This window comes from Vespa velutina, chromosome 8 (assembly GCF_912470025.1).
Source record: "Vespa velutina chromosome 8, iVesVel2.1, whole genome shotgun sequence".
NCBI classification, from domain to species: domain Eukaryota; kingdom Metazoa; phylum Arthropoda; class Insecta; order Hymenoptera; family Vespidae; genus Vespa; species Vespa velutina.
Window position 1 is genome coordinate 2009498 of NC_062195.1, and position 15000 is coordinate 2024497.

The 15000-nt window shown below is 30.3% G+C and overlaps 4 protein-coding genes across 17 annotated transcripts in view; 1 reads left to right on the forward strand and 3 right to left on the reverse strand.

Moving 5' to 3' along the window:
- LOC124951170 (B9 domain-containing protein 2-like) overlaps positions 1–3665 on the reverse strand; it is a 3695-nt gene extending 30 nt beyond the window's left edge. Inside the window, exons 1-4 of the mRNA XM_047499017.1 lie at positions 999–3665; positions 667–789; positions 296–556; positions 1–220 (exon numbers count right to left, since the gene is read on the reverse strand). The exon at positions 1–220 is cut by the window's left edge and continues 30 nt beyond it. Of these exons, the coding sequence (XP_047354973.1) occupies positions 42–220; positions 296–556; positions 667–754 (528 nt within the window). The 5' untranslated portion in view covers positions 755–789; positions 999–3665 and the 3' untranslated portion in view covers positions 1–41. The remainder of the gene's footprint in view (positions 221–295; positions 557–666; positions 790–998) is intronic.
- The window catches only part of LOC124951169 (probable arginine--tRNA ligase, mitochondrial), a 14452-nt gene extending 2935 nt beyond the window's left edge, over positions 1–11517 (forward strand). For 3 of the 10 annotated variants that reach the window (XM_047499008.1, XM_047499010.1, XM_047499012.1), the window contains exons 2-8: positions 1–117; positions 280–1104; positions 1457–2606; positions 2694–2821; positions 2947–3170; positions 3243–5556; positions 5638–11517. The exon at positions 1–117 is cut by the window's left edge. In XM_047499008.1, coding sequence (XP_047354964.1) covers positions 1057–1104; positions 1457–2606; positions 2694–2821; positions 2947–3170; positions 3243–3393 — 1701 coding nt within the window. In that variant the 5' untranslated portion in view covers positions 1–117; positions 280–1056 and the 3' untranslated portion in view covers positions 3394–5556; positions 5638–11517. Of the gene's footprint in view, positions 118–279; positions 1364–1456; positions 2607–2693; positions 2822–2946; positions 3171–3242 lie in introns of all 10 variants that reach the window. The other 7 variants (XM_047499016.1, XM_047499007.1, XM_047499014.1 and 4 more) reach the window with 7 other exon arrangements.
- LOC124951167 (transient receptor potential channel pyrexia-like) lies at positions 3859–12768 on the reverse strand. Of its 2 annotated transcripts, XM_047499004.1 has the most exons (3): positions 4506–12768; positions 4183–4251; positions 3859–4001 (listed from the first exon to the last, which is right to left on the reverse strand). In XM_047499004.1, the coding sequence occupies exon 1, from the start codon at positions 7203–7205 to the stop codon at positions 4518–4520; it is 2688 nt and encodes an 895-aa protein (XP_047354960.1). In that variant the 5' UTR covers positions 7206–12768; the 3' UTR covers positions 3859–4001; positions 4183–4251; positions 4506–4517. The 2 variants fall into 2 exon arrangements, with proteins under 2 accessions (XP_047354960.1, XP_047354959.1); XM_047499003.1 differs by having other exon boundaries at positions 4183–12768.
- Positions 12769–13339: 571 nt separating this feature from the next.
- LOC124951166 (transient receptor potential channel pyrexia-like) overlaps positions 13340–15000 on the reverse strand; it is a 7170-nt gene continuing 5509 nt past the window's right edge. For 2 of the 4 annotated variants that reach the window (XM_047499002.1, XM_047498998.1), the window contains exon 2: positions 13340–15000. This exon is cut by the window's right edge and continues 2060 nt beyond it. In XM_047499002.1, coding sequence (XP_047354958.1) covers positions 14083–15000 — 918 coding nt within the window. In that variant the 3' untranslated portion in view covers positions 13340–14082. The other 2 variants (XM_047499001.1, XM_047498999.1) reach the window with 1 other exon arrangement.

The window sequence follows — 15000 nt, forward strand, 5'->3', positions numbered from 1 at the left end:
TGAGATCATATAGCTATATCTCTGCAATATTTAATATGTCTTCATAAATGACATCCAAATTTGTCAAAATTTCTGACAAGTATATGCAGATCGATTTGTACAGTACCCATACTTTCCGTAAGTAACTCAAATCTATCTATCGTGTTAACTAAAACGTTTGGAGATTTCAATTGTAAAACCACTCCTAAAAATTTATCTCTGAGTCTATCTTTCCAATCACCTATATCAATGGAAAAAAAATATATACAAATAAAAAATATTTACATTGTATCTTTTTAGAAAATATTATACGAACCAATTGGTTTCCATGTATGGCAATTCAAACAATGAGATCCAGGAGATAAGGGTATATTACAAACACCGTAAGAATTGAATAATATTCTACCATAATTATCTCTAGAAAATATTTGTAGAAGTAATTTTGGAGAATTATGTAATGTTTGCGTGGTATAATGTATATCGACAGGATGATCCCAAATTGGTTCATTGGTATATACATCACAACTTTCTTGGGTTTGTCCTTCTTCACTTCCTTCTATAATTTTCCAACCATTTCCTATTACATTGTCAAAATAATTCCATTAAAAATGACAATTATTTTATTATATTTATAGTAAATTATTAAATAGAGAAAAAAGTGATTACAGGTAAATCATTATTCTTTACCAGCATGAAAACTCCATTTACAGAAAAGCTGAGATTCTTTGAAATTTTTCGCTAAAGCAATTTGACCGATAATATGCAACTCGGCCATATCACAAAATCATGTCTTTGCTTTGAAATTTGTAACTATGCATAAAAAATCAATTATTTAATTATAATAATATGTGACGCATTATTTCAAAAAAAAAAAAAAAAAAAAAAAAAAAAAAAATATATCTATATTTATATTACAAATTAAGTTTTACTTTACAAAAATTCAATATTTTTTTTCATCCTACGTTATTTAAATATAAAATATATGCGAATTTGTTCTCATTAAAATAATGCGTACATACAAGAAGAACATGTATCGACGAAAATGGAAGACATCTGAAACATAAACAAACTGTAACGATGCAACACTACCAATATCGAAATTTCATAAGAGCTGGTATTTGCCGCGTATGTATAATCTTAATTCTGATTGGTTGAATTTAAGAAACATAAAAATGCTTTTATATGATTGGCTCGTATCACGCGACGCCAACGCCATCTACCAAAAGATGAATCGTATACTGTAACTAAACGTAGTATACAAAAACCTAGCCTGAATTAACATTTGTATTTATATAAATAAAAGTGTTTTTATATATACAAACAAATATTAATTAACAATCGCATTATAATGAGTACTAACGTAAGACATGTATTGTACAAGAAGGTATTTTGTATAAGTGTTACAAACATTCAAACGTTAGGATACCGACTTTCGGAAGAATAAAAAAAATATTTATAAAATTGTATTAATTTTTAGATTACAAAATTTACAGAAAATGTAGAGGATGCAACTAATATAATTTCTTATTTAAAGATGAAGCCAAGACAATCGGGAGTATTTTCTTTTATACTTCCTTTACAAACGAAACAGTATGATTTAAGAAATAACATAAAAACTATATTAAACTCTGACATAAAATCAGATTTAAATGATATTACTGTTGAAGAGAACGCATTATCTTTTAATGTATTTAGAGAAGATTACATTAAGCAATTCCTTGAAAGAAACTGTCATAAAATTGTACCTCATATACTTATCAATAACAATAAAAATATAATAGTCGAATTTAGTTCACCAAATATTGCAAAACCATTTCATTTAGGACATTTACGTTCGACAATTATAGGAAATTATGTGGCCAATATAAATAGTTATTTGGGAAATAATGTCAGAAGGATAAATTATTTGGGTGATTGGGGTACTCAATATGGCCTCATTCAGATAGGCATTGATATGTCTAATCTTGACAGTAAGAAAATTCAAAATGACGCTATTAAAAGTTTGTATAATGCTTACGTACTTGCCAATAAATCAATGGAAAATGATTCCAGTATTGGAAATAAGGCTAGAGAAATCTTTAGACAATTAGAAACTGGAGAAAGTATTGCGTGTCAAGAATGGGAGCTATTTAGAAAATATACAACAGAGGAATTAAAAAAAACTTATGATAGAATAGGTATTAATTTTGATGAATATCATTGGGAATCTATGTACAGATCGGTTAATATAAAGGAAATAATTTCATTAATGGAAAATATGAATTTATTGTCATATGATGAAGAAAATAGAAGAGTGATACATTTAAATTCAGAAAAAGTCATACCTATTATTAAAAGTGATGGAACATCACTCTATTTAACGAGAGATGTGGGAGCAGCTATTGACAGGTATAAAAAGTATAAATTTGATTTGATGTATTATGTAGTTGATCAAACGCAAAGTAAACATTTTACAAGTCTAATAGAAATATTACATAAAATGAACATGTCTTGGGCAGAGAGATTAAATCATATAAGATATGGACGAATACTTGGTATGAGTACTAGAAAAGGTACAGCTATATTTTTAGAAGATATTTTAAATGAAATAAGAGATGTTATGAGAGAAAAACAAATTCAATCTCCCAGTAAGTTATTCTTATATTATTTATTATATTAAATAAAGAGCTTCATTATTTAAAAGAATATTATAAAATCCCATTTATATATTTTAGCAACTAAGGTTTCTTTGGACATTTCTGATAATAGTTCCGACATATTAGGAATTTCTTCTGTGATAATTAATGATTTGAGACGAAGGAGAGAGCGAGATTATAAATTCGATTGGAATGCAGCATTCGACGTGAGATTTTTATTTCTTTTTTATTACTTTTTTTTTTTTTTTTTTTTTTATATATATATAATTTTTAATCTCATGAATGCGATTTTGTAATAATTTATAAGAATATATTTATGTTTTAATATCAGATAGAAGGAGATACTGGTACAAGCCTGCAATATGTACATTGTCGTCTTTTTAATTTAGAAAAAAATTCTGGTGCTACTCTTCCAACTGAATGTTATCCATCAGTTTTGAAAGAGCCAATAGTCGACGACTTGATATGTATAATTAGTAACTTTGAAAATACTGTTTTAAGATCTTATCAAGATTTAGAACCAAGCATTTTAGTTACATATCTTTTTCGATTGAGGTTAGTCCATACAACATAATAATTATAATAATGCTTCGTAACAATGTATTTATAAATATTTATTTTATTCAGCCACACTATCAACAAAGCTTTAAAAATATTGAAAGTTAAAGGTGAAACAGCAGACATTAGCGATCAAAGATTACTCATGTTCCACGTGGCAAGAAATGTCCTTGCACAAGGGATGAAATTGCTTGGTATAACACCTTTACAAAAAATGTAATATAGCTTAATACTTAAAGTATCAAACATATTAAATGTCATGAAAAGAGATTGGAAGTTTTTTTTTCCCTAACATTTATAAACGTCCTGATGAATATATATATATGGCTAATAGTTCTATCCAATGAAACGAATAAAATATGTGTAATATTTGGCAAGAATTATGTTTAAGGTAAAGAAATTTATTTTTAAATCTATTATTCTATATGTGTGAGATATAATTACATTTTTTTTTTTTTTTTAATTTAGACAAAAGAAATATATTTCGAAGATTAACGTTTTTTCCATGTAAATTTCCTTCTTGCTCCTTCTTGGCCAAACTTTTTTCTTTCACGTCTCCTCCAATCTCTCGTTAACAATCCAGCTAAGAAATTTGAAAATTATTTAATATCGCATACATCAAATTATAATATGTAAATGTGATAATCGTTCGTTCTTAATCTCACCAATTTTCATATTTTCTATAACCTCAGGAGTAACGAAACTTCGGAGACCCCATGCAATGCCCCACCTTATCGCGCCTGATTGTCCAGTAGGTCCTCCATTTTCAACAGTTGCTTCGATGTCAACTTTCTCAACCATATTCGTAAAAATTAATGGAAATATTACCTGCAAAGTATATAATTAATTTTCTTTAAAAATATATTGTAACTTTGAATTAATGAGATAAGGTATGGTATAAGAAAAAATCTATTATCTGAAGAAAATCAAATCTTAAATATATATATATATATATACACTCACACACATACACATACACATACACACATATATATATATAGCTACTAACATTTATACCTAACCGTTATAATACTTGTTCGCAAGAAACGTCATCATTACAGATTATACGAAGATTTTCCTGGCGAAAAAAATGAAAAATTAAATCTTCATCAATGTATATTCTATGAAATCAATCATCTTGAGATTGGTCCCTTATATATCAGTCTTTATAATACGTTAAGTGAGTTTTTTGTTTTGTTTTGTTTTGTTTGTTTGTTTGTTTCTTTTCTATTGATAAAAGGCAAATAGGTGTGACAATAATCCATATATATATATATATAATTTATATATATCCATTTATATAGATGTAATTGTGTGTTCATATTCACGTACACTTTGCCCAACTCATATACTGTTGTCCTTCGCCAAACGATTAACAATATCCTCCAATATGTCATTCATATGTAACAATTGTGTTTTAAGAGACTTTATTGTTTCTTCATTTGCATTCAATCTTGCTGATAATTCTTCGACGGCCAATCTCAAGCCAGACTCGGATGATTCTTCACTTTGTTGCTTCATCCAAGTTACATGGTCGCTAAGACTAATATTGTCATCATTGATATATGGCATGTTCTTTTGTGCAATCTCATAAGCAGCTTTTAAAATATCCTTAGGCAATCGTTTCTCCAAAGGATTTAATGGTTTAACAACGAGGACGTGTTTACGATTTTCAACGTCTATTTTATGATCGGTCATCCATTTTCGAAAGGTATATGGTATGGAAGCATTATGCAGTACCATTTCAGTGAAAAGAATTAATTTAGTTTGACGTACCAGCTTGGTAAGTCCTGCATGATTTCTTAAACCATTAATATCATGTACGGCGATGCCAACTAATAAGTTCATTAATATCACCGTTACAAAAACGATGAAGAGAGTGAAGAGAATTTGTGAACAGACAGATAATGGATGATAAATCACGAAAGGACCGTCGGCAACTTGATCCGCTTGATTAATAAGACCCTCAAAGTCCAATTCGCCTGCCATCATTGCTAACACCTTGATAAGTCCGGTAAAAGGATTACCAAAGGCTGGTTCACCAACGAAAATAACGCAAAAGCTAATGGTGAATCCTATCAATAATCCAGAATAAGCCAATAAAAGTTTAGCAAACTCAAATTGTATATGTGTGAACATGGCAACGTAAGTTCCAAAAGCAGGCAATTGTCCAACCATCAGCATAAGATTTGTCCAGGCGCAAAGTATGGCGAATGCACCGATATAATTTTGCCAATCGTATGTCTTTCCTGTGTAAACAAATGACGTTACAAAAACGCTTACTATAACTATACCATCGAGGACATTATCTATGTTCGAGAAATATTGTTTCACCGATTTGTAAACCATAAAACCAAATATCTTTCTGGGTATTGTGACACAGGTTAATACGAGACAGAGGTACCATTCAATTTCGATAACTGGCCTTCTGAATAGAAAGCCTGAAATTCTTTTGCTGTTGCAGATCTTTGAACTTGGAAAATCATCGTGATTGTAACATTTGTATGCAAGTGCCGTTAGAACATAAGTAGTCATACAGATCACCGTCATGGCATAAAGGAAGATTCTCATCAAATAAAACTTTCTTATCTTCTCCCATTTGAGATGAAGAAAAGCCATGACCAATGGATGAGATAGCAGATCTTTTCGACGTTCTTGTACGAAAGTATTGATGAAACTGGTTTCGCATTGATTGTTGCTAGGAAATAGTAGGTCAAAGTGTAATCTCATTTCGAATTCTCTGTTATGTGGTACAGGCCGTCTAAGCCTGATAGAGGCATCGAGTCTTTCCCGAAAGACTTGTAAAGATTCTGGTATTTTTCTTAATATGATGTTTAAAGCTGATAAGCCTGCACTTGTTGTAGCACTGACGTCAGCTCCGGCCCAAATCAAAGTATCCACGCAATGGGACTGTTCGTTCAAAGCAGCTATATGAAGAGGTGTGAAACCCGTTCGATCTGCCGCATTGACTAAGGCACCATGCTTCAATAAAAGTTCAACCAATACTGCCGAAGAATCTGTACTCATAACGGCAAAATGTAATGGGGTCCTATGCGTACGATCTACAGCATTAATGTTACTACCTGGTACAGTTAGCAATAATTCGACACAGGGTATCGATTGGACGAAACAAGCAACATGAAGGGGTGTCTCTCCAAGATGATTTTTTTCGACTACGCTAGCGCCCCGTTCCAAGAGTACCTTCACCACATCTAACGCATTTGCCCGAATGGCACAGTGAAGTACCGGTTCGACTATTTCCTCATAAGCACAAGTATTTAACTTGGCGCCGCTGTCCAAAAGTAGAACGGTCGTTTCTCTTGATTTTCCTGAAGCCGCAAAGTGAAGGGACGTGTAATGATTCGTTGGATTTTCACAATTAACATCGACACCTTTTCTTATAAGATGTTCCAAACATGACACATTTCCACTCAAGGATGCTGTTAGAATAGCATTCATACCAGTGCACGGTTCGATATAATTAATATCGGCTCCCAATTCTTCGAGTTTAGGTAAAAGATGAGATAGGCCACGATGACATGCCCAAATATAAGAAAGATTCTTCAAATGTTCATTCAATGAGATTTCTGACGGCACGATACAATTCTTTTCCATTTCCAATAATAATTTGATCTCGGTAACATTGAGCATAGACCAGAAGACTGACCTTATATTGCTACCGTCTACTCGTAATGCATTTCTCAGTGCTTCAAAATTATCGAAGAAAAGAGATTCATCGACTGGTGGTGGATCGCCCGCGTCGATCTCTTCGTGTTTATTCGTTGAATTAGCTGTTAAGTTCTCTTCGACTACAACTATCTGTTCAGGACAATAATCGTTAACGTGTCCATATCTTGCTGACCTATAAGTTGAAGCCAATCTCACGGATAATGGATCCCCACCGTTGGGACGATCGTTCAAGCAAGACATGGAATAAAGTCTTCGTCTTCCTTCGTTGTTATTATTATTATTATTATTATTATTGCTGTTGTTATTGTTGTTTATCGAATTTGGTGGCTTTAAACTATCCATCTTCGTTTCTTCGATTTCACCAAAACGTTAATAACGTAAATTTTTTTTTCCTAAAAATTCTATTCTCAGGTTCTACCTAAAAATTGTATCCTTAGCTTTTTCAAAGACGTGAGAAGAAGGATAGGCTTTCGACGTGAACGTAACTCAGGCCACTACGTACTTATCTTTCGTTTTGATCTCCACTACGGAACATCTCAATCATTTCTCTCTATGTCTCTCTCTTTCCCTCTTTTTTCTCTCTCTCTCTCTCTCTCTCTCTCTCTCTCTCTCTCTGTCTCTCTCTGTCTTTCTCTCTCTCGTTTTCTTCGTCTATCCACGTCACGTCCCAAAGTCGTTTAAGATCGTTTTAACGAGAACGCTCTCGTCATTGCACTACACGCGACTACCGGTGTCGCTCGGCCGAGTGACTTATATCGTATCTGCGTTATAAGCATTGCGATGGTAGAGAGAGAGAAGGAGAAGGATTGCCAGAGAGTGAGGAGAGAGTGCGTATATATATACATATATGTATGTGTGTGTGTGTGAGAGATATATATATATATATATATGCGTTCTATATATAGAACTTAGGACGTTATCGCTTGGATTCAGCAACTGCAGGACTCAGCGACCCCATGTGTTTTTGGCCGTGAACTTCACGAGCTTTTAACACTAACGGGACAGGGTCATATATGATCAGCTAGCGTACAGTATCCACCAGAGACGATTGCTTCCTTACTTTCTCTTGTTGAACTTTTCTAATGAAAATTTATTCACCTTCGATGTCGTTCGCAATGATATAAAATCGTTTTAAAGGATGATCATCTTCGTACGATCATCGAACACGTACGTCTTGTTATATCAGAATATATTAATTTCTAACAAGATTCAATATATGTTTTAAATATTCTTTTTAATGATCGTTATAAATTATTTTTCTTCGTGCCAAATATCAATCGAAATTTTTAATGAATTTATAATGAATGACTTTCTCTCGTTTAAAAGCTTCGACGAAAGTCCCTCACTTTCTCTTTATTGGTACGCTGCCAAAAGATATCTGTTCTTTCTTATTTATTTATTTATTTATTTATTTATTTTAGTGTTATTTTTTTTCTTTATTTCTTTCTTCTCTTTTGGTCGTTTATGACCATCGTATATCTCGAGGAATAATTTTCTACGACCTTTAAGCTCGAAATGACCTTTTTTCTTCGTTCGTTAAGTAATAAGAAAGAATTATTCTGACAGAGATATTACGATCTCATACGAAATATAAATTTCCATATATACCATTTGGCGAAACAAAATTCAAAAAAGGAAAAGAAAAAAGAAAACAGAAAAAAAAAAAAAGAATTAGAAATCTCATATCCTTGACTTTCTTCCAAATCGAATGTTCGATAAGAATCATGTTAACAACGATATCATAATAATAGCCATTATCTACGAGATTATCTGTGATGGAATTTTTTTCTTTTTTTTTTCAAGTTCCGTTTTTTTTGTTTTTGTTTTTTTTTTTTTCGTTCTACATCATTTTTGAAAGAATTGATTATCGAATGAATTAAATGAATGCTTCGATAGAATACATTCGAAGGAAAATATTGATAATTAATTAGACGACAATAAAGTTAGTGTATTTTATGGATACAACGATGGACTGATCGTCGCCGTTAACAAACTTTAATATTTATATATATATATATATATGTGAACCCAGTTGAAAATGTATTCACGTATCACCCATCGTGATTTTCGATAGAGATCTCTCTGCCCGGAGGCTAACTTGCCACGTAGAGAGCACGACCGGTTCGTACGATTGCTTGGCGGATACTACTCCTTAAGAATTTGTTGCTTGACGACAAAATGCACGGAGAAAAAAAGAAAAAGGAAAAAAGGTAGAAAAAAGAAAAGGAAAAAAAAAAGTTGTAATGCAAGAATTCATATGGTGGGAGAAGCGAAATAAATAAATATAAAAAAAGAAGAAGAAGAATATAATAGATTATGACGGATAGAGATTTTTCATTTACGATAAAAAGAAATGAGAGAATTTTGTCTTTTTCTCTTTTCTTTTTTTCTATTAATAAATACAAAGAAAAATTTTTTTTTGATACAAAGAGGAAAATTTTTTGTTGCTGTGATAAAGGCGAAGATTTCTTTTTTTCTTCTTTTAAAACGAATATAAAGGAGTTTTTTCTTTTTTTTTCTTTTTTTTCCATGATAAAAATGAATTCCTTCCTTTTTTTCTCATTCAAAATAATAATGACGATAAATAGTATGTATATACTGTGATCAGTCAAGTTATATGAAAGATTAATATTACAGTACTCCTCCTTGAGATATTCATTGTCTGTACAAATATTGTTCAAGTAATCGAATCTTTTTACTTATATCGATATTTATTCATAAGTTGAGTGGTATCTTCTCTCTGAAATACGTTCCATAGTTCTATCATAATTGTTCGAACGACGAAGAAAATCCTCATAAATAAATTATCGTCTTAATTCTTGTTCCTTCATAGTTTTACTATATATAAATACACACACACACACACACACACATACATACACATGTATAATGATGTACATTGTGCAAGCATACTTTTAATTATACGTATTTTCATTATCATCATTGTCTTATCTCTTTACATTCTTTTCCTTCCTCTTCTTCTTCTTCTTTTTTTTCTTTTTTTTTTGATTATTATAAAATATATGAAAAATCTGTTTAATTGAAACATTCTATTTTGTTAAAGAAAGTTCTTGACGATTGGCTTTTAATTCTTGCAAGTGTGTGTACAGAACAGATCGAAAGTTCTTAACTGATATTAAAAATCAATTATTTCGTTTCGAGACTATTTTTTAAACAAATTTATTTTTTTTTTGTCAGATTGTAAAACTATAGGTCTAACTACAAGCTTAAAAAAGTCTCGAAATGAAGTAATTATCTCTCTCTCTCTTTCTCTTTCTCTCTTTATTTTTTCATAAATTTCTATTTCGCTCTTGGCTAATACCTTTCACCAACAGTACGATGATGATTATGGTTTTGGGGTGTGTCGTTATTATACTAAAATATTTTCTACGATTATGATGATGAACATTCGATTCGAACAAAATCACTCACACACACACTCACACACACATACACACACACGTGCATGTGCGATTTATGTATAATACAAAATTCACCATAAAAAGAAGCTCAGAAATTAGGCTAGTAAATCAATTGATAATTGACAATTGATATTTTGTAACGTTAACTCATCATCATTATCATCATCATCATCATCATCATTATCTTGAAATATCATACTTGTATTTTCAAATATCTACAAAATTCAATGTCCTTGTAATAGACGCGTATTACGAAGTTCAATTATTACACAACATGGCGCCTATCCATTCATTTTATGAAATAAATCCGAAAGTTGTGCGAGTGAACAGGTTTTTGGAATTTTAAATTTTACTTATATATCCTTTCTAAGTATACCTGTTCTGTGTATCAGAACACGTTTCTATTTTATCTTTTGAACACCCACGCTCACTGGCATACGAGATTAAAACATAATAATATCGTGCTAAATCTATTTCTCAATGCCTCTGTCTAATTTTTTTTTTTTTTTTGTTATTGAGGGGAAAGATAGAAGGATAGGCACGTAGGATACGCGAAGGATTATAAAGTGGCTGACTGAACATGTCGATGTTTTGAACCGTAAAACAAAAAAAAAAAGAAAAAGGAAAAAAAAGAGTAAAAAAAACTGTAAAGAAAAAATAAATAAAAGTAATAACGGATGAACGATTAAATACAAGTGTTTGGAAAGAAGAAATGCTATTAAAATTTTTGGAGATAAAAAAAAAAAAAAAAAAAGAAAAAAATAAAAGAAGAAGTATATTTACAAAGATCGAAATGTTAAATAAAAAGTCCGCATTGACCATTGGAAATAATAAATGAAATTAACATTTTTTTTTAATAAAACCCGTCTTACTTTATAAAGTCTAGGGGGAAAAAGAAGAATACACACACACACACACACACACACAAACATATTATTTTAAATTGATGTTAAATTATATAAAATTAACAATACGCGTATTAAGTGCCCTTCAACCCATAACATATAACAATGTACCGTTAAGTCAATTAACATATTGTCATATACGTATACTTAACATATATTGAAGGTACTTCCGGTAGATTACAAATCATGTTAAGATTGATACATTCTGTAGATCATTTATAGATAAATAATGTAAAATGTATGGACACTTTTTTTAATGTTAAAATGATTATGATCATGTGTTGTCATGGTGTCATCTTATATAATTAAACCTGATTGAAAAAATGATATAAGCATTGTTAGATAATTTAAAAAGTTGTATTAATACCTTCGACAGTACCATTACGTCAGTAATTAAAAAAAAGAAAAAAAAAAAAAAAAAAAAAAAACCCCTGAATATAATATCAGCTTTGATATATTTGCTTGTACTTTCTACGGATCGAAAGTTCTTAACTGATATTTGTTTTTTTTTTTTTTCCCCCTTCAAATCAAAGAGGAAACAAGAAGCCTAACTCTATAGAATAAATTATAAATTCAAATTAAAATATTAAAGTGTCTTCGAAAATGGTTATAATTGATTTTTTTAATATTTCTCGAGGTAAAGAAATTTTGGACCATCTAGAAACTTTTGTTAGACATTGTACAAAACAGAGTTATTAGAAGATTAAGAAGAATGTATGTTCATAGATACGTGTACAAAGATAGAGATACATAGGATACATATGTGACGATTACCTTAACAAGATAATTTAAGATTATTTCCCTGTAAAAAGACGTTGACGATGATTGTCTCAATATAATTGTTCATTCAACGTAGTTTGCCTTGTTGTGACGAATAAAACGTTTGTTTTAAAATGTTACTATTATACAATACGATCTTATTAAAATTCTTTCTACAAATCTTTCTTTTTTTCTTTTACGAATATTTTTAATTTATATTTATAATTGCATTGGCAAGTTATCAGGTAGGTAGATAGGTAGGCGGTGAAAATTGACCAATTTACATACATTATTACATACATTGTTTTTTTTTTTTTTACTGCTTTAGATGCAGGAATATAATGAGAATGCAAGTGTCACAATTTTCTGTCTTGTTTCTCTTTCTTTTTTTTTTTTTTTTCATTTCTTTTTCTTTCTCTTTTCTTTTCACGTCTTTCTTTTCTTTCTCTCTCTCTTTTTTTTTTTTTTTATTCTCTTACAACATACCTCGATACAGAGCCAATTTCTTTCGTGTTTCACTACGTGTTTTACTAATGACAACCATAAACAGTTTAAAAACATGTAACAGTCGTTCTTACGTATATATAGAAAGTAATTTTCGATTTGGTTATAAGAATAAATAGGCTTTATAAATCGATTATGTATATTTAATATGTCACGAATTATTTGTGGATATCTGCGCGTATGCGTAACAATTTAATACGGATAAACAATTTCATTTTGTTTGCTTTTTTTTTTTTTCTTTTTTAAACATCTCAAACCGTGACCGCTTTTCGATATAAAAAATTGCAAAACGTCGAATTGAAGTTTTATATATAATTTACTTATTTTATTTTTGCAGAGAAATATGTGTATGCGTGTATATATATATATATATATATATATATATATATATATAAAATAAAGAAACATTAGGTATATAAAATTACATATTTTATTTTTATAATTTATTTATTATCAATATTATACTTATATTATACTTAATTTCTATACATGACCAATAAGCTCTTTGCAATATTTAATCTTGCTCTGTTATCTTTTATAAAATATTTGTGTCATGGACGGAACACAGATAGGCAACTAGTAGCGCGTAATCAAAATTTATTGAAATTCTACAAAAAAAAAAGAAGGGTGGAAAAAAAACGAAAAAAAATCACATACATCGCGTCTCATTGGTTTATCTATTACAAAAAATTATACGAATAATTATCGTGTATATATATATATAAACAAAAGTATTGTTAACGCAATAAACGTAACATGATATATAAACAACGATAAAAAAAAAGAAATATTAATGCATTCGAAGAGACATTTTGATTTTTCCTTATGAAATTGCAATATAAAAAAAAAAAACAAAAAAAAAAACAAAAAAAAAAAATAACAAAGAAATTAAAAAATGTATTATCCCAATATTACATTTTTTCTATTTATTTAACGAATATAGAACTTTGATTGATTTTTATTATATGTATTTCTTTCGTTTTTATAAATCCACTAATAAAATTCAGTCCCAGTTAAATCGACTATGTTAAAAAAAAAAAAAAAAAAAAAAAAAAAAAATAAAAAAAAAAAAGAAAGAAAGAAAAGAAAAAAGAAAAAGATCATAATTTTTTCTCGTGCGCCATTTAATCAAATATATTTTAACAGTTGTACATTGACTAGTTGTCAAAATTTGGCATCCTTGATAATTTGTCATGGACTATAAAAAGATTCAAAAAAAAAAAAAAAAAAAAAAAAAAAAAAAAAAAAAAAAAAAAAAAAAAAATTGTATACACCGCAAGATACCCAATATGATACATAAGACTATAATGATTAATGAAATTTTTTGTTTCATTACGCACAGTGATAGGAAGTCCATGATTTAAAAATAACAAATATTAGCAAAAGAAAAAAAAAAAAAAAAAAGAAAATAAATAAATAAAAGGAAAAACAAAAAGAAAAGACGAAGTTTGATAAACATCCCGATCGTTGTTGATTAGAATCTTAACGAGTTAGAAGAAATTAATTATCCAATTAATATCTCTCTCTCTCTCTCTCTCTCTCTCTCTCTCTCTCTCTCTCTCTCTCTCTCTCTCTCTCTCTCTCTCGTTGATCACGGATTCGATCTAATCTAATCGTCCCCCTCCTTTTCTAATGATTCTCATCCTCTTGTTGTTCTTTATTATATTTCTTATCCATAGCAAGAGCGATAACAAGATCCTGTATTAGCTGATGATTCTTCTCGCAAATTTTTCTAACTTCCAAGAGTTCGTCCTTGAATTTATTGCCATTGTCCTCAGAAAGGTTATCATTTCCATTAAAGCGATTTCTTATAGTCGAATAGCCATCGCTTTTAACATAAGTGTAATACGTGCTATTACTTTTTTTACTGGTCAAGGTACCGCTTGCAAATTTCCTATCTTTGGCAACCTTGTGAGCGGCCGTCAAAACATCACGAGGTAATCTTGTTTCTCTAGGATTCAATGGCCTAACTGTAAGGATAGCACGTAATGGTGACGGCAATACCACAGCCGTCCACCATAAAAGTTTCGTCAATTTATTTGGCAATAGCCCAAGAAATAGAGCCCTCTCAACGTCACAAATAAGTTTCGTTTGTCGTACCAACTTAGCAAGACCTGCCGTCTTTTGAAGACCTTTAATATCATGAACCGCTATACCTACGAGCAAATTCATCAATACTATAGTGACAAATAAAAGGAATAATACGAATGATAATTGTGCAGAGACTTGAAGTAGAATCCATGAGGTGCCACTTACGTCTACTGATTTACCACCTTCCTCCTCACCAGGGAAAAATAAATCCTCAAAGTCTAACTCACCTGTCATCATGACGAGAACTTTGATTAAACCAGTATGAGGACTGCTGAATGATTTCGATCGTGGAAATATAACGCAGAAACTGGCGGTAAAGCCAACGAGTAAACAGGCATAAGCTAATAAGAGTTTAAATACTTGTGCTTGAACGCTTGTAAACATAGCTACGTAGGCACCAAACATAGGAAGTTGTCCTATCATTAACATGAGGTTACTCCAGCCGCATAATACAGC